The sequence below is a fragment of the Artibeus jamaicensis genome, unplaced genomic scaffold, assembly GCF_021234435.1.
Source record: "Artibeus jamaicensis isolate MK-2021 breed Jamaican fruit bat unplaced genomic scaffold, CSHL_Jam_final contig_648, whole genome shotgun sequence".
In the NCBI taxonomy this organism is placed as follows: Eukaryota; Metazoa; Chordata; class Mammalia; order Chiroptera; family Phyllostomidae; genus Artibeus; species Artibeus jamaicensis.
Window position 1 is genome coordinate 325,879 of NW_026521912.1, and position 27,542 is coordinate 353,420.

General features: G+C 42.9%; 1 protein-coding gene across 7 annotated transcripts in view; it reads left to right on the forward strand.

Annotated features, from left to right (window-relative positions):
- The window catches only part of ADAMTS2 (ADAM metallopeptidase with thrombospondin type 1 motif 2), a 267,913-nt gene that overhangs the window by 197,826 nt on the left and 42,545 nt on the right, over positions 1-27,542 (forward strand). For 2 of the 7 annotated variants that reach the window (XM_053670905.1, XM_053670907.1), the window contains exons 7-10: positions 1,570-1,675; positions 1,830-1,973; positions 2,377-2,509; positions 3,704-3,817. In XM_053670905.1, the coding sequence (XP_053526880.1) occupies positions 1,570-1,675; positions 1,830-1,973; positions 2,377-2,509; positions 3,704-3,817 (497 nt within the window). Of the gene's footprint in view, positions 1-1,569; positions 1,676-1,829; positions 1,974-2,376; positions 2,510-3,703; positions 3,818-4,820; positions 4,941-5,269; positions 5,784-15,527; positions 15,895-27,542 lie in introns of those variants that run through there. The other 5 variants (XM_053670909.1, XM_053670910.1, XM_053670908.1 and 2 more) reach the window with 5 other exon arrangements.

Genomic DNA, 27,542 nt, shown 5'->3' on the forward strand with positions numbered 1-27,542 from the left:
TGACACAATGAAAAAAAGGAACATTTTTCCAGCTAATTTTATGAGGGGTCTGCTAACATTGAAACCACAATCTAAGGACCTTATAAGAACAAAATACAGGCCAGTCTCTCTCAGGAGTATAGATACAAAATCTGTCACAGAATATTAGCAAATCAAATTTGGTGCTGTATTTTTTAAAAAGTACTATGTCATAATAAACTTCACCATATTCTAGGAACGCGAGGTTTGCTTAACATTTGAAAATCCATCATTGTGATTTACCACCTTAACAGAATAAAGGAAAAAAATGTATCTTCATTGATCATCTCAATTGATCCAGAAAAAGTATTTGATAAAAATCAAGATTTGTTTATGGTCAAATGTCCTGCCGAAGTAGGACTGGAAGAACTTTCTGAATGTGGTAGTGGGCGGTTTCCCTGAAACTGCAACGGCGATGTGTCCAAAGCTTCTCTCCTGACTGAGACTGGGTCAGAAGTGCCCGCTGCCGCCGCTTCTCTTCGTACCCACCGTGGAGGCCCCAGCCAAGGGAGAAATAAAAATACAGGAATCAGAAAGGGAAAAAAATCTGACTCTTGTTTGAAGGTGATATACTGGTGTACATAGAAAATCCAAAAGAATCTAAAAAGAAATCATTAAAATTATTAAGTAATATTTGGATTGCATGTCAATATACAAAAGTCAATGGAATTTATGTATTCTAACAATAAACAGATTAAATTTTTTAATTTAGTATCACTTGTAGTGGAACAAAAGAAATCAAATACCTAGGAGTAAGTCTAAGAAAATGTGTCCAACAACTAGACCGGAAATTATGACAAGGCCTTGATGATGGGCAGGCCCCGCCTGTGGGCAGGCAGGGAGACTCCCCAGTGCTCGGAGACCAGGTTCTCCAGGTTCATCTCGAGGGCAACATCATGTGCTTTGGGGCAAATGCAGCTCCAGCAGGACATCTTGAGGGTATTGGCAAGTTGGTTCTAACCTTTCTACAGACCAGCGGTGAGCCAAGCATAGCCAGGAACAGTTGAAGAAGATGATGAAAACATATTCAATCCTTACAAAAATACCACCATCCGAGAGTGTACATTTGATGCAAGGACTTACAAATGTGTCTTTAGAACAGGAGAGAGTCCAGAGTTGGACTTCGGCGTGAACGTGGTTGGTCGCAAAGGTGGTGCTGCAGAACAGAGGGGACGGTGACGCTTACCCAGTGATGCTGGGCCAGCTGGTTACCGAGACTGGGAGGAGAGGACAGCCTGGCCCCCCTCTTCCATATGTACATGTCATACCTGTGGATGTTTTCGATCCTAACTTAGTGGATTTTACAGCTACCTATGAAAGGTGAAATAATAATAGGTAATATAATATAATATTAGAATATCTTCATATTTTAGAATATCTCCATTAGAATATCTCAATATCTCAGATAAGACCTGTCATGGGGGGCGGGTAGGCAGGACTGAGACCTGCTGCCCAGGCAGGGCTCTCCTGAGCTGTGCCCCCGGGGGCAGGTGGCTCTGTCCTGGGGACCGTGGGCCCCGGAAGCTGGAGCCACCTTTCATCTCCTCCCAGGCTATGCTCCTGTCACCGGTATGTGCCACCCCGTCCGAAGCTGCACCCTGAACCACGAGGATGGCTTCTCCTCAGCGTTTGTGGTGGCCCACGAGACTGGCCACGTGTAAGTGGCCCCAGCACCCTGGCTGTCTGGGAAATGCTGCCTGAGGGGCCCCACTTCTCCGAGCCAGGCCCACAGAGGGAGGGTGGGTAGGGCAAAGCTGATAGGCCAGCGTGGCAGGTGGGAGCTCAGCAAGGCTGCGTGGCTCCCCGTGCAGGCTGGGCATGGAGCATGATGGGCAAGGCAACCGCTGTGGCGATGAGGTCCGACTGGGCAGCATCATGGCGCCCCTGGTGCAAGCAGCCTTCCACCGCTTCCACTGGTCCCGCTGCAGCCAGCAGGAGCTGAGCCGCTACCTGCAGTGAGTACCACCCTGTTCCCCCACAGACAGCCTAGAGCCTGGGGCTCAGCTATAGCAAGGTTCATGTCCTGGTGTGCCCAGGCTCAGCACGAGCCCCCACACCTTCGGTCCTCCAATTCCAGGTACAGGGGAGGGGAGAGGCAGTGGGCAGCACAGGTCAGTGTTGGGGAGGAGTCCCACTGTGGGAGGCATCTTTAATAGACACCTGGGATTTAGGTAAACCAGGCCCTGGGTAGTTTGCACCAAGGAACAGAAATGCAGCCAGGAAACTGAGGCAACACAGCCAAGAGCTGGGATGTGCAGACAGGCCCTCCAGCCAGCTCCAGGAGGGGCCTCAGCTGCCCCACAGGCTGGATGGCCAGTCCAGCTGAAGGCAGCCTGCAGCACCCATGTCCCCTCACAGCTCTTATGACTGCCTGCGGGATGACCCCTTCGCCCACGACTGGCCAACGCTGCCCCAGCTCCCTGGGCTGCATTACTCCATGAATGAGCAGTGCCGCTTCGACTTCGGCCTGGGCTACATGATGTGCACTGCGGTGAGTGTCGGAGCCGGCACCCTGGGGCAGCATTTCCCTCCGCACCCAGTCACACACAGTGCCCACCTGCCTCTCCTGACTTGGTCCTGGTCAGGGAGCACACAGCTGATAAAGGCTGTGTGACCTGGGCATCAGCAAGGGATGCTGGGGGCCTGGCGAGGCCCTGTGTGGTCTGCAGAGTTCAGGAGGGCTTCCCTAGGAAGAGGTGAGGGGTGAGGCTGAGTGGGAGGACAGGGCATTCCAGAGGCAGGACTCACTAGTGCAAAGGCCTGGAGGTGTGGGCACATCACACACAGAGGAGGATCCAGTGGTTCCTTGGGGCTGAGGGCTGAGACACACCTGTCAGCACCTCAAAACTGGGTGTATCTGCTGGCATGGGCCATCAGCTGTGCAGCAGCCTAGCCAGAGCATTAGTGTCTGTCAGTGTCTGCCTCAGTGCTCACCTCCCCTGCACGGAGGAGGCCTGCAAAGGATCCCTATTTTACAGATGAGGAGTTGGGGGCCCATAGAGGGGAAGTAAAGTACCTGAGGCCACAGAGTAAGTGGGTGGGAAGGGTGGATCTGGGTCCCAAGGCTGTCTAACCCACTGCTTGTGCAAGAGCTTGGGGAATGTAGTAGGCAATGGGGAGCTCCAGAAAAGTTTGAAGGGGGGAGTGGCACAGCCAGTTCTGGTCTCAACAGTACCCTTCAGGGGTGCCCTGAAGAAAGGGCTCTCAGGCTATGAAGTAGAAAGTCAGCAAAAAAGTCCCTATGAGGCCCGCAAGACAGAGGGCAAGGCTGTAGCAGGGACAGGGCCTGTTGGAGCAGAGGGTTGGGCTTCAGGAGAAGGTCAAGAGGTGGGTCAAGGGGTGCACTTAGGGCACTGTCGTGATGGCCCCTGGGCCAGAGAAATGCCCACCCAGCGCCCATGCCAGGCATACTGGCCCTCAGCTGTTTGTCCAGGCCCTGTGGGAAGTGAGGCCATGGGGGGGGGGCTTCGAAGGCCCAGTAGCCCACAGGGACTTGAATCAGTGGCTATACACCCCAGATTCTCATGGCCTCAGAATCACAGGGAGCTCAGGACACCAGCTGGCCACACAGGCCTGTCCCAGGCAGCCAGGCCATACCTGGCTGCACAGCTCTCCAAGAGGATCTGGGGGAACAGGGTACCCCCAGTGGGAAGCGCCCTAACTAGCAGCTGGTGTTCTTTTTCAGTTCCGGACCTTCGACCCCTGCAAGCAGCTGTGGTGCAGCCACCCTGACAATCCCTATTTTTGCAAGACCAAGAAGGGCCCCCCACTTGATGGAACCATGTGTGCGCCTGGCAAGGTGAGTTCGGGCAGAGGGCAGGCACCAAGGCACACTCAGTTCACCAGGCACAGTCCCTTCAGAGCCTGGGGGATGGGCAGGAGGCGGGGAACGTCCCCTGACTCCTTTCTAATAATGCCTCCCTGCACACGTCACTCCAGAGCAAATGTGATGTCTCAGAGCTCCTCACTGTGCTTCAGTCCCCCACCTCTGAGGAGCAGTGATAGGGTTCCAGCAGTCTTCAGTCTCCCCTGCACACTATGGGGTCTGGGTCACCTCATCATGAGGCCAGCATTGGGGTCAGGTGGCTGCTAGGCCCAGCATCAGGCTTAGCCTGTCCACCTCTGAGACCTCTGTGTTTGCCCCTAGTGGACAGACTTGCCCCTTAAAGTCAGTCAGCAATTGCTCACCACCATCTGCCATGTGCCCAGGCCCACTTCCCACCTCCAGCAAATCAGCAGAAAGACCCTCCCAGTACTTTCTCTCCTGACTCTGGGCCTGATTCTCATTGGCTCTGATGAAAGCTCACACTCACTCCTTGGCCAATCACTTGCTAGGGGTCTGGCTTATGCAGCCGAGCCTAAGGTATGTCCCAGCCCACCAGGGCTCAGCCCACTGAAGCTGCACATACCTGCACCTGCTCTGTGGGGAAATGGGGTGGACTCCAGCCCATGTCCACCAACCCAGGCTTAGAAAGTCCCCAAATAGGATGGACCTGAGGTTCCTCCAGGTGAGTCTTAAGTTCTGCTTAATTTTATTTTGTCCATGATGTAGTTTCTTAAAGCTACAGATCCCTAATTCCAACCCTACAGATTTTGGTTTACAATAGTGATCAGGAATTGTTTTTGTAATTTTTAAAATTATGGTGAAGTCCAAGTAACATAAAGTACACTTTTTAGCCAGTTTATAGTGTGCAATATAGTGGTGTCTAGTTACATTACCACCATGTAGTTGCAGAATTTTTTCATTGCCCCAGAAGGCGATCCCATGAAGCAGTGACTCTTCATTCCCTTCCTCTCTCCAGCCCCTGTCAACCACTGATATACCCTGAGTCTCCATGCCTATTCTGGAATTTCATATAACTGGAATCGTATAATATGTGGCCTTGTGTGTCTTGCTTCTCTCATTCAGCAACATGTTTTCGAGGTTCATCCATGCTGTGGCCTGTGTCAGTGCTTCCTTCCTTTTCATGGCTGAATAAATAGTCCCACTGTCTGGGTGTGCTGATCTGTTTGCCTGTCGATGGCATGTGTGTTGTCTCCACCTTCTGGTGTTTGTGAATGGGCTGCTGTGAACCTTGGGAGCATGTCTTGTTTGAAGACCTGGGAGTTGATATTTTTAAGAGGTACCCAAGTGATTTGGCTGTGCCCCCAATCTTAATGAATGATTAGAAACTGAAGGTGGGATGTTTGGTAGTAAAACACAAGAAACCTAGTAATACCAGTACTAACCACGCAATTCTCCTCCCCACAGGAGCTCGACAAAGGGAACAGGGCCCTGAAGCATTGCCATAACCCCAGTGAGGGGCTCAGTGCACCCAGAGCTGGAGAATGAGTCTAGCTCAGCATGGCCTCCAACCCCAGGCCACCCCTCCCAACCACACTGGGCAGAGGGACAGTGGCAGGAGTGGGAGGCAGGCCCTGCACAGTCATACTCACCTGGGGAGTGGGGCTGGCCTTCACCCCCAGGCGCCCAGCCAGCGGGAGGAGGTGGGTCAGAGAGTGCCCCCATGCCCAGCTGATGGGCCCTCCTCTCGCAGGGTGGAGGGGCCTGGTGAGGAAGATGGGCAAGTGCAGCAGAAGAGCCCCTTCCTCACAGACACCACTGACCCAGCCATCACCCTCCGCTCTTTTAGGTGGTAGGGCCCTTTGTTAATTTAGCCCAGCAAATAAAATTGCTGTTTTTGTATGGGAAAAAAAACAGTTATGCTGATTGAGGGGGCAGAGTTGCGCCTCAGGTCAGCCTGCCATGGTTCACAAGAGCACAGGTTGAAAATCCCTAAACTAGGGATTCTCACTGTGTGGAGTGGGGATGCAGGAGTAAAGGGGGGCACCTCCTGGGTGCCCCTCAGAATCCTGCACCTGTGTGAATTTGTGTCAACACTTACTTATTATGGTACTGTAATTGTGTATTTTGAAGTTAGTAATTTCTTACCTCCTTCTTTGCTGCAAGAAAAGCCACAGGGGCAAGGAGAGGGGGGACCAAGTTGAAGGAATAGCAGATCATCGCAGGCTGTGCTTAGCTCATCAGTCCCTCTCTGTCCCTCTTTGTCCCTCCCTTCCTTTGGGCCCCTCCACGGGGGTCCCCATGCTCAGGCTTCTGTCACAGCCAGGCATCCTCATTATCCATACTCCCCAGGTGGCCACCCCAAACATTGTCCCTCTCAACCTGTGCTGCCACATTACACCGCTGCGCATGCATGGAGTGTGTGTTCATTATTTCTGGGAGGCAGAACACTCTGTATCTATTCTCTGTACATAGAAGGAACTCGAGGGAGGCAGAACACTCTGTATCTATTCTCTGTACATAGAGGGGACTCGAGGGAAGCAGCAGAGTGTGCAGACGGGCTTGTTCATCCTGTGGCTCTCTCACTGTCTGCTTGGGGCCACCCACTGTGGGCATTCAGCCCCATGGGCCTAGGTGAGATGAGGCCGAGAAGGTCAGGTGCACAGGCCCAGGCCCAGTGGGTGTGCAGCTCTCCTGTGGAGTGGAGTTTAGGAGGGCCAGGAGTGGATGAGATGGGAGAGGTGAACATGTTACTCTTGGACAGAGAAGTGGGCAATGGACCTGTGGATCAGGCTGAGGAGGCTACACGGCCTGCAGTCCCCTATACATCCCTCCATTTACTCATTCATTTCCTCGTTCATCCCATGTATGTGGCCCCTCCACCTCCATGGGACCTGCTGTCTGTGGGGTCAGCCATGAACATTATGTGCTAGCGAGGACACAGATGGGGAGTGGCCTGTTGGAGAGCGCAGGAGGCTACCGGGCACTGACCCCAGCTGCAGCTGGCAGTCAGGGAGTAGTGGGAGCAACACTGCCAGTAGGGGCTGCATTGGGGTGCATATGCTGGGTGGGAGCATAGCTGGTGAGAGGAGCACAATGTTTGAGGATCAGTGTGTTAATAGAAAATGTCAGGTGGAGTAAAGCCAGGGGGAGACGATGGCCATTGAAAAGGCAGTATGCTCTTCATAGGTCTCAAAAGGAGCCCTACCCCCACCCCACCCCCGCCATGCCACAGGGCAGGAGGGTACATCCCAAAACAGCAGCATGGGTCAGGAGGCAGAGGGATGGGCGACTGGGATTTACACAGGAAGAAACAGCAGAGTCTAAGACTGGGTAAGCAGGCTTATGATTGGCCTGTGTGAATAATTTCTGTGGTCATTGGGGCATAGGGGCTGTCCCCAGTCCTCTGGCCCTTGTCTCAGGGTGACCAGGGCTAGTGGCCCAGAGTGTGAGAGCCTGTGAAGTAGGTGGTTGGAGTGTGAGCTCTGGCCAGGGGGTTTGCATCTGCAAGGAATGCTCTCAGGTTGGCTGTTTACCATCTGTAGGATTCAGATGTGACGGCATTGGAAGCTGGAAGAGACATGGTAAACACTCTCAGCTCCCAGGAGGTGGGGTGATGGTGGGAAGAGGGAAGGACCGGACCGCATGCTTCCTGTGCATGGTCTGTGTCCTGCCCTGTGCAGGGTGTTGCAGACCTGCCTCAGAGTTGCTGTCCAAGGGGCTTGCCCTGTGGCCACGCCACCTGTGGTCATGCACTCCATAGGTGGGGCCAGGCCAGTGCAGAGGGCCCTCCCAAGTGGCTGTGTCCTGCAGGCCAGGCTGGTGGGCTCACCTTGCCTTCCCGTGCCTGAGCCAGATGCTGGGCAGCAGGTGGAGGCCAGCCCAGCTGGTGCTCCTGTCTGGTGTCTTGGCAGGAAAGGGTGCTTCCTCTGTGTGCCCTCACATCCGCCTGCAACACCCTGGGGAAGCAGCAACCACCCTATGTTCCCATGAACTTATAAGAAGGACCGTTTCAGAGATGCCTGCCTGAGGTGAAAAGGCCCCACAACAATACCCGTGTTCTTGTTTCCTGCACAGAGGAGAACTGGCAGGTAGGCACAGTAACAGGGACACCTTGAGTTTGAGCCCTGGGTGCCTCTTCCTCACCCTGTCACCTGGAGCCATTCTTTCCTCCTCAGGCAAGTCACCTAAGTGCTCTACTTGCTTACCCTCCTGTCAGGCTCCAGGCACGTGGTACCTGCTGGGGATGTGCTGGTGAATGGAGGACAGAAAGCCAGCCCTCACAGTTCAGAATACTTCACTTCTTGAAACAGACAGCCTGCCCCTCAGGCTCTCGGAGCCCCTTCTCTTGGCCTGCCAAGCACACCAGCAATGCCCGGGGTGCCGGCCCTCAAGGCAGCCAGGTCAGGTCATCCCAGGGTTCGCTCCAGACACAGATGTGCTTTCAAACGTTTCAATAGCTCTACAGGATGAAATATTTGTAAGCATTGAAACATGTCATGTAGCATTTTAATAACATTAAACTTGCTTCTTTCATAACACTTAGGTATCAAAGCCTTATGAGAATGTCCATATGGGGCAATTGCAGTCTGTTAAGCAGGGGTTCACCCACCTCCCACCTCCCACATCTTGGCCGCCCTTATTTCCCCTGGTCCACAGTAATGTAGAGGCCCTACCCCAACCCTAGCCCCAGCCTTCAGAGGTGCGAGGGCGCTCCCTCACTTGCTCTCCCTCCACTCAGGCTGCTCTAACACAAATGCCACATGGAACACATTTCTGGAGGCTGGAAACAGACATCCGGTGCTGGCAGGGGTCAGGATCTGGTGAGGGCTGCACTCTCTGCCTCCTCACATTTGGAGAGAGAAATCATCTCTCTCATGTCTCATTATAGAGGCATCAATGCCATTCCAGAGGGCTCCACCCCAGGTCCTAACCAACCCCCACAGTGCAGGAAGGAAGTGGAGCTCAGGAAGGTACCTGCTGAGCACAGGCACTCACAAAGGGAGGGAGACAGGACCTGCAGTGCTCTTGGTGCCTGGCGACGTGGTGGAGGGGCAGCGAGTCATGTGGGGCCTTGGCCCTGGCCTGGGGGCTCCTTGACATTCGGCAACAGGGGAGTCTACAGAAGGGGGGCAGAGCTGGGGGGCAGATCTGAGGGGCAGAACTGTGTTTATCAGAGCTTGTGATGTGTGAGCTTCCGGCCTGCGCTTGTCTGGGCCCCTTCCGAGGCCCTGGGAGGAGCCTCACAGTATATTCACATGGTTGTGTGTTTTTTCATAAATTTTATGAAGGTAAGATATTTTACACAGTTAAGATCACTCCCCATTTTCACTGTGTCCCCTCTGATACGTGTGTGTGCCGCTGGCATGGGAGAAGATGTGGGCACCTAATGGCTTTGGGTGAGAGAAATTGGATTTGGGACATATTTACTGGCTTATTTACATGGTTCTCAGTATCTCTTGTTTGTTGTTAAATTACTGTGTCTGCTCTGACCGGTGTGCTCAGTGGGTTGGACGTCATCTCGCAAAGTGAAAGGTCACCATTTCTATCCCCCTTCAGGACACAAGCCCAGATTGTGGGTTTGGTCCCTGTCAGGGCATGTACAAGGGGCAGCCAACTGATGTTTCTCTCCCTTTCTCTGTGTTTCCCTTCCCTTCTTTCTGAAGACAAATAAATAAAATATTTTTAAAAATTACTGCATCTGTCCAGGTATAAAAACAACTTCCATAAAAACTCCTACAGCTACCATGCCAGCTACCCCACCCCATCAGAGAATACATGCTGTGTGCAGCCCATTCTCCTGAAGTCTGTGGGGGAGAGCCTCCTCCACTACCTCTAAGGACATGGCTGCTTCTTATTGGCAATAGTTTATGTCTTATTTTTTGCAGTTTGTTTTGTATATGGCACACTTTAAACACAGAACCTACTTGGATATTTCTTTAGAAAAGCTAAGTGTGACAAGATACTGTGTTTGTCTGAAAGCTGTCAAACCTTCCATCATATGTATTACAAAAAAATTGAGGGAAACCTGAATGCATGTGAGATACAAAAAGTATATTCAAAATGTTGATAAAACTTTTATACACCAGTTCAGCTGTTTTAAAAGTCGTATTGGGATGCTTCAATAAAATAAAGAAAAAACTGGACTTCTGATTTGGATATATGTATACAGGTACCTTCTTTTATCATCTTTGAATTTATGAATTAGAGAAAAATTCAGATATATGTTAACAGAAAATAAAAGAAAAATGAGTAAAGAAGTCAACAGAAATAACTCTGACTTAACAAATTTAATTGTAACTAAAAAAGGTTTCAGATCAAACCAAAAGCAGTCATTCATTGGGACAAAGAGATAAATATTGGAGAGAAGTAACAGACAGGCTCCTGAAATGCCTGACAACCCAGTTATTGAAGAGGAATGAATCTGAGGGCAAAGCATTTAAATGGCTTTCTGCTTTGACTGAAATATCAACAACATCAAGGACAGCACAAAGCTCAGAACATTGCCCCACAGTGAAGATGTCAATAGCAACAGTTACAGAGTGTTGCTTATTCAAAGAACATTTTTGTAGTCAGACTCTGACCAAGAAAATGTGAAACACCCTAAAATCCACATAAGTAAGCAAAATGGATAATAGTTTCTCAAAATTTGATCATCCTAAATGCTCACATGACATTGCCAATAACTTTTCCAAAACATTGATTAAAAAAATTTCCTCAACATGCTAGAACAAGGGCTGGTAAACTGCCCACTTCCTGTTCCCCCCCACCCCCAGACAGCTTTATTAAGATGTGGTTCACATTTAAATTCACACACTTAAAGTGCAATCCAATGATTTTCAGTGTATTCACACAATTGTTTGACCATCACAACAATCAAATTTAGAACACTTCAGTCACTCCAAAAAGAAGCCCTGTACTCATTAGCAGACACTCCAGTTCATCCTCCTCACCCCCCAATCCTAGGCAATCACAAACCTACTCACAGTCTCCTCAGATTTGCCTGTTCTGGACAGTTCATATAAATGGAATCATACAACATGTGTCCTTGTGTGCTCATTTAATTCGATTAGCATAATGTTTTCAAGGTTCGTCCATGTTGTAACATGTATCAGTATTTCATTCTTTTTTATTTTTCAACAATAATCTATTGTATGGATAGCTGGTGGACATTTGAGTCTGAAAAGTTTGTACTTTTCAGATATTATGAGAAATGCTGCTATGAACATTTGTGTACAAGTCATTGCATAGATGTGTCATTTTTCTTGGATATATACCTAGAAGTGGAATTGTTGGATCTTATGGAAATTATGTTTAACATGTTTAACATTTTTTGCTTTATTTGTTCATATTCTTACAGTTGTCCCAATGTTTTCCCCTTTGGCCCACTCTGCCCAGCCCACCCCCACTTCTGTAGTCCATCCCCACTCCATGTCCATGTCCATGGGTCCTTCATATGTGTTCCTTGACTAATTCCTTCCCCATCTATCAAATAGTTCCTACCTCCCTCCTCTCCTTTTACCACTGTTACCATGCCTCTGGTTCTCTCTTGCTCCTGTGTTTATTTTGTTCATGAGATCCCTCTTATAGGTGAGATCACATGGCATTTGTCCTTCCCTGATTGTCTTATTTTACTTAGTATAATAGTCTCCAGTTCTACCCATGCTGTCAAAAAAGTAGGAGTTCCTTCTTTCTTTCTGCTGTAGTATTCCATTGTGTAAATGTACCAGTTTTTTAATCCACTCATCTACTGATGGGCACTTAGGCTATTTCGAGATCTTGGCTATTGTAAATAGCACTACTATGAACATAGGGGTGCATAAATTCTTTTGAATTGGTGTTTCAGGATTATTAGGGTATATTCCCAACAGTGGAATCACTGGGTTAAAAGGTAGTTCCATTTTTAATTTTTTGAGGAAATCCCCATACATGATTTCCACAGTGACTGCACCAATCTATATTCCCACCTTTGCTAGAATTTCTCTTTCTCCACATCCTCACCATCACTTGTTGTTTGTTGAGTTATTAATGATAGCCATTTTGGCAGGTATGAAGTGATACCTAATTGTGATTTTAATTTGCATCTCTCTGATGGCTAGAGATGTTAAACATTTTTTTCATATGTCTATGGGCCATCTATATGTCCTCCTTGGAGAAATGTGTGTCCAGGTCCTTTGCCCATTTTTTAATTGAATTGTTTGTCTTCCAGGTATTAAGTCCTATGAGTTCTTTATATATTTTGGAGATCAAATGTTTGTCCAATGCATCATTGGCAAATATGTTCTCCTATGTAATCAGTGCCCTTTTCATTTTGATGATGTTTTCTTCAGCCCTGCAGAAGCTTTTAAATTTTATGTAGTTCCATTTGTTTGTTTCTTCCTTTATTTCCCTTGCCCTAGGACATATGTCAGCAAAAATATTGCCACATGAGAATGTGAAATTTTACTGCCTATGTTTTATGCTAGGATTTTTATGGTATCAGGACTTATGACATTTTGAGTTTCTCCATTTTGAGTTTATTCTTGTGTATGGTACAAGCTGGTGGTCTAGTTTCATTTTTTTGCATGTACCAGTCCAGTTCTCCCAACACTGTTATTGAAGAAACTATTTTTATCCACTGTATGCTCATGCTCCTTTTGTCAAATAGTAACTGACCATAAAGACATGTGTTTATTTCTCAGCTCTCAGTTCTGTTCCATTGATCTATGTGCTTGTTCTTATGCCAGTACCAGACTGTTTTGATTACAGTGGCCTTGTAGTATAGTTTGATATCAGGTATTGTAATCCCTTTGACTTTGTTCCTTTTCTCAAGATTCTTGAGGCTATTGGGGGTCTTTTTTATTCCATATAATTTTTGGAATATTTGTTCTAGATCTGTGAAATATGCCATTGGTATTTTTGTAGGAATTGCATTGAATCTATAGATTACTTTGGGTAGCAAGGGCATTTTAATAATGTTAATTCTCCCAATCCATGAACATGGTATATGCTTCCATTTATTTGTATCTTCCTCAGTTTCTTCACTGTTCTATAGTTTTCTGAGCACAGGTCTTTTACCTCCTTGGTCACATTTAATCCTAGGTACTTCTTTTTTTGTTGTTGCTATAGTAAATGGGATTTTTTCTTAGTTTCTCTTTCTGATAGTTCATTGTTGATGTACAAAAGTGCCATCAATTTCTGAATATTAACTTGTATCCCGCTACTTTGCTGAATTCACTGATTAGCTTGAATAGTTTTTGGTGGAGCCTATCGGATTCTCTAAGTACACTATTGTTGACTGCAAATAATGACATTTAATTTCCCCTTTCCAATTTGGATGCCTTTTGTTTTTTTCTCTTGTTTGATCACTGTGTCTAGGACTTCCAGTACTATGTTGAATAAGAGTGGTGAAAGCAGATACCTTTGTCTTGTTACCAATCTTAAGGGAAACACTTCTAGTTTTTTTCCCATTGAGTATGACATTGGCAGTAGGTTTTACATATGTGGCCTTTATTATATTGAGGTATGCTCCCTTTGTTCCCATTTTACTGAATGTTTTTATCATAACTGGGTGCTGGAGTTGATCAGATGCTTTTTCTGCATCTAATTATATTATCATGTGACTTTTGTCTTTCATTTTGTTTATGTGATGTACTAAATTTATAGACTCGTGAATACTGTGCTATCCTTGAATTCCTGGAATAAATCCCACTTGATCATGGTATATTATCTTTTTAACATATTGCTGGATCTAGTTTGCTAATATTTTGTTGAGGATTTTAGCATCTATGTTTATTAGAGGTATTGGCCTATCCCACTACTTTGCTGAATTCACTTTGCTATAATTTTATTTCAGCATTGTGTCTTTACCTGGTTTTAGAATTAAGATAATACTGACCTTGTAAAAAAAAGTTTGTGAGTCTTTTCTCTTCTTGAATTTTCTGTGATAGTTTCAGAAGAATAAGGGTTAGCTTTTCTTTAAACATTTGGTAAAATTGACCTGTGAAGCCATCATGTTCAGGGTTTTTGTGTGTTGGTAGGTTTCTTTATTGCTGCTTCAGTTTCACTGGTTGTTATTGGTCTATTCAAGTTTTCTGCTTCCTGATTCAGTTTTTGAAGATTGTATGTTTCTAGAAATTTATCCATTTCATCTAGGTGATCTAGTTTGTTGGCATATCATTGTCCATATTTTCTTACAATCCTTTGTATTTCTTTGGTGTTGATTGTTATTTCTCCTCTTTCTTTTCTGAGTTTATTTATTTGGGTCCTCTCTCTTTTCTTCTTGATGGGTCTTGTTAAAGGTTTATCAATTTTGTTAACTTTTCAAAGAACCAGCTTCTATATTCATTGATCTTTCTAATTGTTTTTAGTCTCTCTGTCATTTAATCCTGCTCTGATCTTGATTATTTCCTTCCTTCTACTCACTCTGGGCTTTGTTTGTTATTGTTTTTCTAGTTCTTTTAGGTGTAGGGTTGGGTTGTTCATTTCAGATTGTTTCTATCTTCTTTAGGTAGGCCTGTAATGTTATGAACTTTCCTCTTAGGACTGCCTTCGCTGTGTCCCATAGGTTTTGGGTTGTCGTGTGTTCATATTAATTTATTTCCAGATACTTTTTGATTTCTTCCTTGATCTCATTGTTAACCCATTCATTATTTAATAACATGTTATTCAGCCTCCATGTATATGAAGGTTTTTGAGTTTTTTCTTGGGTTAGTTTCTAGCTTCAAGCCATTGTGATCCAAGATGATGTTTGATTATGGTTTCAATTTTCTTGAATTTGTCAGGGCTTGTTTTGTGTACTACTATGTGGTCTTTCTTAGAAAATGGTCCATAGGTATTTCAGAAGAATGTGTATTTTGCCTCTCTAGGGTGAAATGTTCTTTAAATATCAATTAAGACCATTTATCTAGAGTATTGTTTAATGCTACAGAATCCGTGATATTTTATTTGGAAGATATATCCATTATTGGCAGTGGGGTATTAAACCCCCCTATAATAACTGTATTTTTGTCAATCTCTTTTTTAAAGTCCTCCATAATTTTCTTTATACATGTAGGTGCTCCTGTGTTGGGTGCATATATGTTTACAAGAATTACATTCTCTTGCCCAATTACTCCCTTAAGTATTATGTCTCTTGTTATTGCCTTTGTTTTTATGTCTATTTTGTCTGATGTAAGTATTGCTACCCCAGCCTCTTTTTCATATCCATTCATATGGAATATTTTCTCAGTCTGTATAAATCTTTTGTTTTAAGGTAGGATAGGTCTCTTGTAGACAACATACATGAGGGTCATGTTTTCTCATCCTTTCAGATACCCTATGTGTTTTTGCTTGGAGCATTTAATTAATTTACATTTAAGGTTATTATTGATAGGTACTTATTCATTGCCATTTTTCCTTTGTACTGGTGTTTCTCTCTCTCTATTTCTTCTTCTTCTTAAAGCAGTTCTGTTAGCATCTCTTACAATGCTGGTTTGATGTACATAAACTCTTTACCCTTGGGGTTTTTGTTGGTGGTGGTGGTGGTGGTTTTTTTGCAAGGGCGGGGGGAGTGGGATCTGGGAAGTTCTTTATTTCACCTTCCATTGCAAATCAGAGCCTTGCTGGACAGACTCATCTTGGTTGCCAGTCTGTGCTTTTCATTACTTAGAATATTTCATGACAGTCCCTTCTGGCTTATATCAGCTAATACCCTTAGCAGGCTCCCTTGTATGTTACTAGTTGTTTCTCCCTTGCTGCCTTTAAGATTCTCCCTTTGGACACTGGCCTCACATCCCAGCCAGCCTAATGATCCTGTCACACCTCAGGCCAAGACCTCACCAAAATGCCATCTCAAATGGAACACACCATGGAAACCATGATGTTCACATTTCACAAATTTGCTGGGGATACAGGCTACTTAACAAAGGAGCACTTGAAAGTACTCATGGAAAAGGAGTTCCCTGGATTTTTGGAAAATCAAAAAGACCCTCTGGCTATAGACAAAATAATGGAAGACCTGGACCAGTGCCAACATGGCCAAGTGGGCTTCCAAGAGCTTCTTTTCACTAGCCTCACCAATTGCTGGCCTCACCATGGCATGCAGTCACTGTTTTGTAGTACACATGAAGCAGAAGGGAAAGAAGTAGGCAGCTGAGTAGCTACATCTTCCCTGATAAAGAGTTCTCCCGGTGGGTTGCTTAAGTAATCTCTGCCCCACAGCTTCCCCCTGTAGAGGATTTCATGAGCAGATTGGTACCCTTAGAAAATGTACAAATGAAACCCCACCCCCATTTGACAAGAGAAAGAAAAGCCAATTAAAGCCAAATAAGCTTTTGATTTTTTATATTGCTTGCATCCTCTTGCCTTCAATAAACAAAATTTTAGTTCATAAAAAGGGCTCTCTCTTTGTCTTTAAATTTTTGCCATGTTAATTGTGGTGTGTTTTGGTGTTGCTCTCTTTGGGTTCACCTTGCTTGGGACCCTCTGCTGTTCCTGAACTTTCATGACTTTTTCCTTTACCACATTAAGGGAAGTTTTCTGTCATTTTTTCAAACAGATTTTCTCTCCCTTGTTCCCTTTCTTCTTCTTCTGATACCCCTGTGATGCAAATATTGTTACATTTCATGTCATCCCAAAGCTCCTTTAAACCATCTTCGTTCTTTTTTAGTCCTTTTTCATTTTGTTGCTCTGACTTGGTGTTTTGTTCTACCTTGTCTTCCAACTCATGATTCAATCTTATGCTTTATCTTGCCTGATTTTAATTCCTTCTAGTGTATTCTTTATTTCAAGTATTGTATTCTTCATTTTCACCTGGTTCTTATTCATAGTTTCTCTGTCTTTTTTCATGCTGCTATAGTTCCAACTAAGTTCCTTGTAGTTCCCATAAAGTTCCTTGTAGTTCTCACTGAGTTACTTGAGCATCACTATAACCATTACTTTGAATTCTTATGTCTGATAAATTACTGCCTAAATTTCACTTACCTCTTTTTCTGTGGATTCCTCCTTTCCTTTTGATTGGAGGTTGTTTCTTCACCTCCCCATTTTAAGTGACTTTTTGTTTATTTCTATGTATTAGATTGTTCTGCTTTGACTCCCTGTCTTCATGGAGTGGACCTCTGTGGTAGGAGTCCTGTGGGGCTTAGTGACACAGTCTCCTTACTCTCCTGAGCTGGATGCTCTAGGGATGCCATTTATGCAGTTTATGTGGGCTCTCCTGTTGTATTAGGGTTTTGATTGTTGTTGGCTCATTTGTTGGTGGATTATCTGGCTGATTGAGAGTCTCAACCCCCACCACATTTTATATACTATTGTACAGGAGCAGACAAAACAAAAGAAAACAATACAGAAAACAAAAACCCACACCAGCAAAAAATACACCCCAACAAAAACAGCAATATCACTGACAAATGAGCAAAATTAATAAAGGTGGAAGAAAATAAGAATATTATAAAAAGAAAAATATGAATGATTAAAGGAAAGAAAAATGGTTTTCAGAGGATAGAGGTAAAGGAATAATAAGAGTAAGGAATAAAAATAAGGTGAAGAAAGAGAAAAATTAAATTAAAAAAAAGAAATAGAAGGAAGAGGACAAAAATGGAATAAGAAGGGGAGAGTGAAATATGACAAATGAAATAGAAAAGATAGTGAAAAATAGGAACAAATTTGAAGAAAAAGAAAAACTGTTTAAAAGCTATGTGAAAGAAAAAATAACACAAATAATGAAAAAGATCAAAGTGGAATTCATCTCAGCAGAGTTTAGTGCTTATCTGGTTGTTTCTCCTTCTGGATAGGCCTCTGGCGTTCTGAAGCTGGTGTAAGCCAGTGTCAGATTCTTTCCCCATCTAGCTCTAGGCAGCCTGTTTGAAGCTATGAGTGATCCACAGTCTGTGGCTATAGCCTTCAGTCTTGGCTGTGTCCACAGTGGCCCTCAATGCTCTGTACTACTGGCTCCTTATCAGCACAAGGCCCAGGGATGGGTCAACCAATGACCAAAAGCACCACACACATTAACTCCACCTGCCTCTGCCTGTATCCCTGCTGTTAGTCTAGCTGCTGGCTTCTCTGTTTCTGAGAGGGCTTCTGGTGGAGTTGGGAGGATGGGACACCTGGATCTCCTGTGGGAGGTGCTGTTCAGACTTCAGGGAAAATGGTGAGTGTGTTCACATCTTTGAGTCTGTCCCATATTATTCCCTGAACTCAGCAGAGTGAAGCCCCTGGTAGGGTAGCAGGTGGGGCCTCCAGAGCCCAGAGTTTGGGTCTGATGGACTTCCTAGGGAAGTATCAGAGGGAAGTATCAGTCTGGTTCCTGGGAAAGTATATGGAATGGCCATGCCCTAAAGCCAGTCTATAAAACCCCTGAGTCAGCCTGTGGTGCTGTCTTCTCAGCAGGAGATAAGATTCTGGCTAGGGGAAGTAAGAAAGATGCTGAGTGGGGCAAGCAGGATTTCAACTGATATAGCAAGCAAGGTTCCAGATGATGGGGCAGGAGGCTTTCAGAGGAGTCTGGGGCAAGTGGTTTTCCCAGAGGGTGGGTCATTGTTTTTCCTCTGGGAGGGGCTTGCTTTTCTCATGAAAAAATGGCTACTGCAGTATGGTGTTATATCCCAGCACTGGGAGCCCAGCAGCCGCTCCCCATGCCTCACCCCCAAGCCTCCCACTCCTGATTCTCCTCGTACAACTCCAAACCGTCCTGCCCTCCCTTTGCCCAAGCCAAAGGAGAGTAGCTGAGAGCACAAAACTTGTGTTTTGGCCCCTTGGAACAAAAGAAAGGGAAAAAATGGGGTTGTCCCCAGCAGGTTCTGCCTTTCTCCAGCAGGCAAAGAAAAGCCCCTGGCCTTTCACCTCTGGATGCTGCATGGGCAGGTGATCCCAACACTGGCACTCTGTGCTTGGGAGCCCCGTTTGAGGTCCAGGCCTCACCCCCCTCAGGGGGAAGCTCCCTCAGCCTTGCAGCCAACACCTGTAAGAGCAGTGCTGGCCCTTTTTGTGTCCCAGCCCTTTCTTCTGGTCATGAGGTGGTTTCCGCTTGTGCTTGGTTACATATCTCCTCCTCAGGTAGTCCTCAGCTGATTTCAGGTGAATGTTCCCCTCTTTATTTTTATTTTCAGTTTGGTTCTGGGAAGCAGTGCAAGATAAACTCTCCTACTCCACCACCATCTTGCCACTTCATCTATGTTTAACATTTTGAGAAGCTGCCAACTTTTCCCCAAAGCATCTGTGCTGTTTTACATTTCAACTAGCAATAATATATAAGGATTTAACTTCTTTATATCCTCCCCAAATTTGGTATTCTCTATGTTTGTATTATAATCGTTCCAATATGCAAAGTGTTATCTTCTTGTGGTTTTGATTTGCATTTCCCTAGTGACCTGTGGTGTTCAGAATCTTTTCATGTACTTAATGGAAATTTGTATATATCTTTTTTTAGATACATATAAATTCATATTCTTTTCTTTTTTAATTTATTTTTTATTGATTATGCCATTACAGTTGCTCTATTCCCTCCTTCATTCCCCTCCACCCTACCCCCCATCCCCACCATTACCCCCCCTTTAGTTTATGACCATGTTTCTCAAGTTCTTTAGATTCTATATTTCCCATACTACTCTTGCCCCCCATCTATTTTCTCTCTACTGTCTATGCTACTTATTTTCTGTACCTTCTGCCCCCTTCTCCTCCCACTCCCCTGTTGCTAACCCTCCTTGAGATCTTCATTTCTATGGTTCTGCTCCTGATCTAGCTGTTCTTTTAGCTTGCTTTTGTTTTAGGTGTGGTTGTTAATAACTGTGAGTTTGCTGTCCTTTCACTGTTCATGTTTTTTTTATCTTCTTTTTCTTAGGTAAGTCCCTTTAACATTTCATATAATAAGGGCTTGGTGATGATGAACTCCTTGAATTTGATCTTATCTGAGAAGTACTTTATCTGCCCTTCCATTCTAAATGAAAGTTTTGCTGGATAGAGCAATCTTGGTTGTAGGTCTTTGAATTTCATGACTTGGAATACCTCTTTCCAGCCCCTTCTTGCCTGTAAGGTCTCTTTTGAGAAATCAGCTGACAGTCTGATGGGAACTCCTTTGTAGGTGACTTTCCCCTTATCTCTTACTGCTTCTAGGATTCTCTCCTTCATTTTAATCTTGGCTAATGTAATTATGATGTGCCTCGGTGTGTTTCTTCTTGGATCCAACTTCTTTGGGACTCTCTGAGCTTCCTGGACTTCCTGGAAGTCTATTTCCTTTGCCAGATTGGGGAAGTTCTCCTTTATTACTTGTTCAAATAAGTTTTCCACTGGTGGCTGTTCCTTTCCCCCTTCTGGTACCCCTATAATTCGGATGTTGGAGCATTTAAAGATGTCCTGGAGGTTCCTAAGACTCTCCTTATTTTTTTGAATTCTTGCTTCTTCACTCTTTTCTGTTTGGCCATTATTTGCTTTCTTCTGGTCCACTCCATTGATTTGAGTCCCAGTTTCCTTTTCATCGCTGTTGGTTTCCTGTGCAATTCCATTCATTTCCATTAGTTTCGCCTTCATATGTTTGTCTAATTTGTGGCTATAATCAACCAGTTCTGTGAGGATCCTGAACCAGTATTTTAAACTGTGCATCTGAGAGTTTTGCTATTTCTTCATCGCTTAGATTTATAGGCTCTGGGGCTTTGAGATCTTCTTGAGCCATTTTTGGTCTGTTCGTGCCCTTTAAGTATGAGGAGCGGAGCCTTGGACTCCCAGGTCACTGGGTAGTGACGCTGTATGTGGGGGCGTAGTCAGAGTGGGGAAAAGGCGGCCCCCTCTGCTATTTCGTGCCACTGGGTGAGGAGCAGAGCCTTAGGTGGTTCACCAGGGCCGGGCCACTCATAGTCGATGGGTTATGATGCTGTATGTGGAGGTGGGGTCAGAGCCAGGAAATGGCAGCGCCCTCCGCTGCCACTCGCCGCGGGGACCCGCTGGGACCCGCTGGGTCCCGGTCCAATTGCCCACTCCCTCGCTTGTCTATTCACGCACAAATGCACGACCACAGTCAACCTGCAGCCCTCCTCCCTCACTGTTTCCCCGAGGTTGCTCGCTGGGTCTCTCACTAGGTCCAACCCTGCACCTGGATTCCACGCACCGTCTGACCGAGTTTTCCTGTGCTACCCTGCTCCACCAGCTGCTGGTTTCGCCCCTCTTACCGGTCGGGCTGAAGAATTTGTTGTTAACAGACTTCCGAAAAGTTCAATTTTCTGTGTTCTGACTATATTTTCTGTTGCTAATATTTAATTGTCTCTAAACTTGGTTGTGTGAGAAAGCACGGCATCTCCACCTATGCCTCCATCTTGGTGGAAGTCCATATTCTTTTCTTTTTAATTGAGTATCTTTTATTATTGAGTTATAAGAGTTCTTTGTATACAAGAAACAATTATACAGGTCCCTTATCAGGCTTACCTGATATGTGGTATGCAAATATTTTTCCCATTCTGTGAGTTATCTTTTCAGTTTCATGAAAGCTTTTCATTTTGATGAAGTTCAATTTTAATATTTTTCTTTTGTTGCTCATGCTTTTGATGTGCTATCCAAAAACCATTACCAGAAAGTTTACCTATGTTTTCTTCCAGGAGTGTATGGTTTTGAATCTTATGTAACTCTTTAATTCATTTTTAGTTTATTCTTGTATATTCTGTAAGAAGGTGGTCTAGTTTCACTTTTGCCTGTATCTGTCCAACTTTCCCAACACAGTTTATTGAACAGACTGTCTTTACCTCATTGTATATTCTTGCCTCCTTTGTTATATATTAATTGACCATATATTCATGGGTTCATTTCTGGGCTCTCAGCCCTGTTCCATTGATCTATGTGTCTGTTTTTATGTCAGCACTATGCTTATCTGATCACTGTAGGCTTATAGTATAGTTTGCTAGTAGATAGTATGATTCCTCCAACTTTGCTCTTCTTCCTCAAGATTGCTGTGGCCATTTGGGGTCTTTTGTGGTTTCATATAAATTTTTAGAATATTTGTTATAGTTCTGTGAAATATGCCATTGGTATCTTGAGAGGGATTGCATTGAACCAATAGATTATTTTGGGTAATATGGACATTTTAATGATGTTAATTATTCCTATATGTAAGCATGGTATATGCTTTCATTTTGTGTATTTTCTTCAACTTTGTTCAGTGTCATAATTTTTGAGTACAGATCTTCTACTTCCTTGGTTAACTTTATTCCTAGATATTTTATTTTTTATGCAATTGTAAATGGGATTGTTTCCTTAATTTCTATTTATGATAGTTCATTATTGGTATATAAAATTCAACTTATTTTTGAATATTAATGTTGTATACTACTACTTTACTGAACTCATTAGTTCTAATTGTTTGGAGTTTGGGGGGGTTGTTTTTTTGTTGTTGTTGTTGTTGAATCTGGGGTTTACTCTATCTAGTATATGTCATCTGCAAATAATGACAATTTTACTTTTTCCCTTTCAACCTAGATGACTTTAATTTTCTTTTCTTGTGCAATTTTTGTGGCTAGGACTTCTAATCCTATGGTGAATAGAAATAGTGAAAGTGGACAACCTGTTCTTGTTCCTGATTTCAAGAAAATGCTTTCGGCTTTTCTCCATTGAATATGATTTAGCTGTGGGTTTGTCACATAAGCCCTTTTATTATGTTGAGGTATGATCCCTGTGTTCTCACCATGTTGAGAGTTTTTCTGATTAATGGGTGTTAGATTTTATCACATGCTTCTTCTCTATTAATATGACCATATAATTTTTATCCTTCATTTTGTTTATGAGGTACATCACATTAATTGGTTTGCAGATATTGAATCAACCTTGCATCCCAGGAATGAATTCCACTTGATCATAGTGTATGATCTTTGTAATGTATTGCTGATATTGGTTTGCTAATATTTTGTTTAGGAATTTTGTGTCTATGTTCATCAGGAATATTTGCCTTTAATTTTCTTTTCTTGAAATGCCTTTGTCTGGTTTTGGAATCAGGATAATGCTGGGCTCATAAAATAAGCTTAGGGTTCTTCCCTCCTCTTGAACTTTTTGGAATAATTTGAGAGGGTAGGTGTTGGTTCTTCTTTAACTACCTGATTAAATTGACCTGTGAAGCCATCTGTCCAGGACTTTTGTTTGTTGGGACTGTTTTGGTTACTGAATCAGTTTCATTGGTAGTAACCAGTCTGTTCAGATTTTCTGTTTCTTCTTGATTCAATTTTATCTTTTTTTTAAAGATTTTATTTATTTATCTTTAGAAGGGAAGGGAAGGGAAGGAGAGAATATCAATGTATGGTTGCCTCTCCTGTGTCCACTGCTGGGAACTGGCCTGCAACCCAGGTGTGTGCCCTGACTGGGAATTGAACTGTGATCCTTTGGTTCACAGGCCCGCGCTCAATCCACTGAGCTACACCAACCAGGGCTTCTTGATTCAATTTTAGAAGATAGTATGTTTCTAGGAGTTTTTTAAATTTCTTCCAGATTATACAATTTGCTGGCCTATAATTGTCATACTTTCTAAAATCCTTTGTATTTCTGTGGTGTCAATTGTCACTTCTTCATCTTCATTTCGTGTGTGTGTGAGAAAAGTGTTTTACATTAACAATTTTACTCATTTTTTATTTATTTGGGTCCTCTCTATTTTTTCTTGATCAGTTTGGTTTAAAGATTTGTCAATTTTGTTAATATTTTTGAAGAAACAGTCTTAATTTCCTTCATCTTTGTATTTTTCTTAGACTGTATCTCATTTACTTCCACTCTGATCTTTATTGTTTTCTTCCTTCTTACTCACTATGGGCTTGGCTTGTTGTTCTTTTTCTAGTTTTTTCAGGTGTAGGGTTAGATTGTTTATTTGAGATTTTTCTCATTTCTTCAGGTAGGCTGATATTGCTATGAACTTTTCTCTTAGGACAGCTTTTGCTGTGTCCCATAGATTTTGGGTCATTGTAGTTTTCATTCTCATTGCTTTTCAAGGTAACTTTTGATTTCTTTCTTGATCTCATTGTTAATCTATTCACTATTTAGTAGCATATTATTTAGCCTCCAAGTGCTTCTGTATTTTTGTTTTTTGTTCTTGTAAATAATTCCTATTTTTATACCATTGCGGTCAGAGAAGATGCTTGGTGTGATTTCAGTCTTCTTAAATTCATTGAGACTTGTTTTGTGGCCTAGCATGTGGTCAACCCTGGGAAATATTCCATGAACACTTGAAAAATGTGAATTCTGTTGTTTTCAAGGGAAATGCTCTAAAAATATCAATTAACTCCATATTATCTAATGTGTCATTTAAGGCCACAGTTAATTGCTCAACTGTGAGCCTTAAATGACTTGTTGATTGCTCTTAGTAATATCATTTTCCAATATATTCCTCAGAAAAGGGAAACAAAAAAATAAACAAATGGACTACATCACACTAAAAAGGGTTTTGCACAGCAAAGAAAACCATCAAAAAACTAAAAGACAGCCTAAATAGGAGAAAATATTCACCAAATAATACATTCAGTAAGGGTCAATATCCAAATTCTAAAAGAACTCATATAAGTCAACACCAAGAAAACAAACAACCCAAATAAAAGTGGGCAGCAGACCTGAAGAGAGATTTCTCCAGTGAGGACATACAGATGGGCCATAGACAAGAAAAGATGCTCAATGCCACTAATCATCAGAGAAATGCAGATGAAAACCACAAGTGAGATATTATCTCACACCTGTCAAAATGGCTATCATCCATGAATTAAACAAACAACAAGTGTTGGTGAGAATATGGAGAAAAGAGAACCCTCATGCACTGCTGGGAATGAAAATTGTTGCAGACACCATGGAAAGCAGTATGGAGTTTCTTCAAAAATTACAAGCAGAACTGCATTATGACCCATCAATCCCATGAACATTTGGACATTTATCCAGAGAAATCTAAAACTAATTTGGAAAGATATATGCACCCTCTATGTTCATTGCAGCATTAGTTAGAATAGTTAATATATGAATGCAACCTAACTTCCTATCAGTAGACAATTGGATGGATAAAGAAGAGGTGCTACAATGGAACACAGTTGGCTATTAAAAAAAAAGAAGTCTTATGATTTGTTACAACATGGATGGACCTCAAGTATTATGCTAAGTGAGATAAGTCAGACAGAAAAAGATAATATACCATGTACCTCACTTATATGTGGAAATTAACAAAATAGAAACAGATTCATACATACAGAAAACAGATTGATGGTTGCCAGGGTTGGGAGGGCTGGATAAAAAAGTGAAGGGATTAAGAAGTAAAAATTAGACCTTGGCCAGGTAGTTCAATTGGTTGGAACACTGTCCCATACACTGAAAAAAATGTGGGTTCAATTCCCAGTCAGGGCACTTGCCTGGGTTGTGGGTCCTATCCTGGGTCAATGCACACACGGGAAGCAACCGTCCAATTTCTCTCACATTGATGATTCTCTCTCTCTCTCTCTCTCCCTCTTCCTCTTTCTCTAAAATCTATGAACATATCCTCAGGTGAGGATTTATTTTAAAAAAGAAGAAGTACAAATTAGTAGTTTCAAAATAGTCACAGGGATGTAAATTACAGCATAATGAATATAGTCAATAATATTATAATAGCTATGTATGGTGCAAAGTGAGTACCAGTCTAATAGGAGGGATGATTTATTAAATTATATAAGTGTCTAATCACTGTTCTGTACACCTGAAACTAATTTAAAATAATACTGAATGTCTATTGCAATTGAAAAATAAAGGGGAACCATTGCCATTAGGTCAAGAAGCTGTATTGCTGTGTTTAACTCTACAAGTTTAGCTCTTACACTTAGGTCTGTGAGCCATTTTCAGTTAATTGTTGTATACAGTGTGAGGAAGGGGCCCAACTTCATTCTTTTGCATAGGGATATTCTCTTGTCTCAGCACTATTTGTTGTAGGACTTGCCTTTTAAAATTGAACCATCTGACACCCTTGTAAAAAGTCAAGTGACCATAGGTAATGGTTCATTTCTGGATTCAGTTCTTTTTTCAATTTATTTTTTTATATTTTAAAATATATTATTTATTTATTTTTAGAGAGAGAGGAAGGGAGAAAGAAAAAGAGGAAGAAAATTGTCAATGTGTTGTTGCTTCTCGCAAGATGCCTACGAGGGACTTGGCCCACAGGGTTGGCACAACCACAGGGTTGTGCCCTGAGTGGGAACAGAACTGGTAATGCTCAACCCACTGAGCTACACCAGCCAGAACTGGATTCAGTTCAATTCCACTGATCTGTTTGTCCTTATAGGAGGGCCACACTGTCTTAATTACTCCTCCTTTGTTCTTCTTCAGGATTGTTTTAGCTATTCTTGATCCTTTGATTTTCTATATGAACTTTAGGAGCAGTCTCTCAATTTCTGTAAAATTCTAGAAGGAATTTTAATAGGATAGGTTTGAATCTACAGACCAATATGGTGAATATTGATTGCCATATCAGCAATCTGACCCATAAATATGGCATGTCTTTGCAGTTACTTAGATCTTTATTTTCTTTCAACGATTTATATAGTTTTCAGTTGTATACATTCTTTATATAATTTATTTATTTATATAATTTATGGGGTACTTTTCTTCTTTTTGATACTATTGTAAATAGAATTATTTCCTTTACTTTCAGATCATTCATCAGTAGTTTGTAGAAATATGATTAATTGTTGTATATTGATATTGTATTCTTCAGTCTCACTGAATTTGTTTATTAAACTGTCATAGTTTTTAGTGGAGTCCTTAGAATTTTGCATATAGAAGGTCATGTCATCTGCGAATAAAGATAGTTTTACTTTTTCTTTCCAATCTGTATGCCTTTTATTTCTTTTTTTGTCCTTGCTAAAATTTGTCGTGCAATGTTGCCTGGAAGTGGTGTGAGCAAACATCCTTGTCTTGCTCCCTATCACAGGGGGAAACCATTCATTCTTTCACTCTTAAACATGATGCTTGTTGTGGGTATTTCATAGATGTCCTTAATTAGGTTGAGGAAGTTCTCTTTTCATTCCTGGTTTGTTGAGTGTTTTTTTATTAAAGAATGTTGGGTTTTCCAAATATTTTTTGAGTCTTGAGGTGATATATAATTTGTTCTTTATTTTATTAATGTGATTTATTACATTAATTGATATTCCAATCTTAAACCATCCATGGGATAAATTTCACTTGGTCATGGTATATAATCTTTTAATGTATTGTTGTATTTGATTTCTTTCTAGATCTCGTTGTTAATCTATTCACTATTTAGAAGCATATTATTTAGCCTCCAAGTGTTTCTGTATTTTCCTGTTTTTTTGTTCTTGTAAATTATTTCTATTTTTATTGTATTTGGTTTGTATTGTATTGTATTTTTATTGTATTTTATTGTATTGTATTTGGTTTGCTAGAATTTTGTTGAGGAGTTTTAAATCTATTTTTATAAGAGATATTGATCTGTAGTTTTTTTTCTTGTGATATCATTGTCCGGTTTTGATATCAGGGCAATACCAGTCTCATAATACGAGTTTTGTGAATTTTTTCTTTATCTTCTATTTTGTGGAAGAGTTTGTAGAGAATTCATATTAATTTCTATAAACGTTTGGTAGAAATTGCTAGTAACCCGAAGTATTGTTTGTGGGAGGTTTTTAAATAACTCGTTCAGCCCTGGCTGGTGTAGCTCAGTGGATTGAGCACCGGCCTGTGAAGCAAAGGGTCACTGGTTCAGTTCCCAGTCAGGGTACATGCCTGGGTTGCAGGCCAGGGCCCCAGTAGGGGACACATGAGAGGCAACCACACATTGATGTTTCTCTCCCACTCTTCCTCC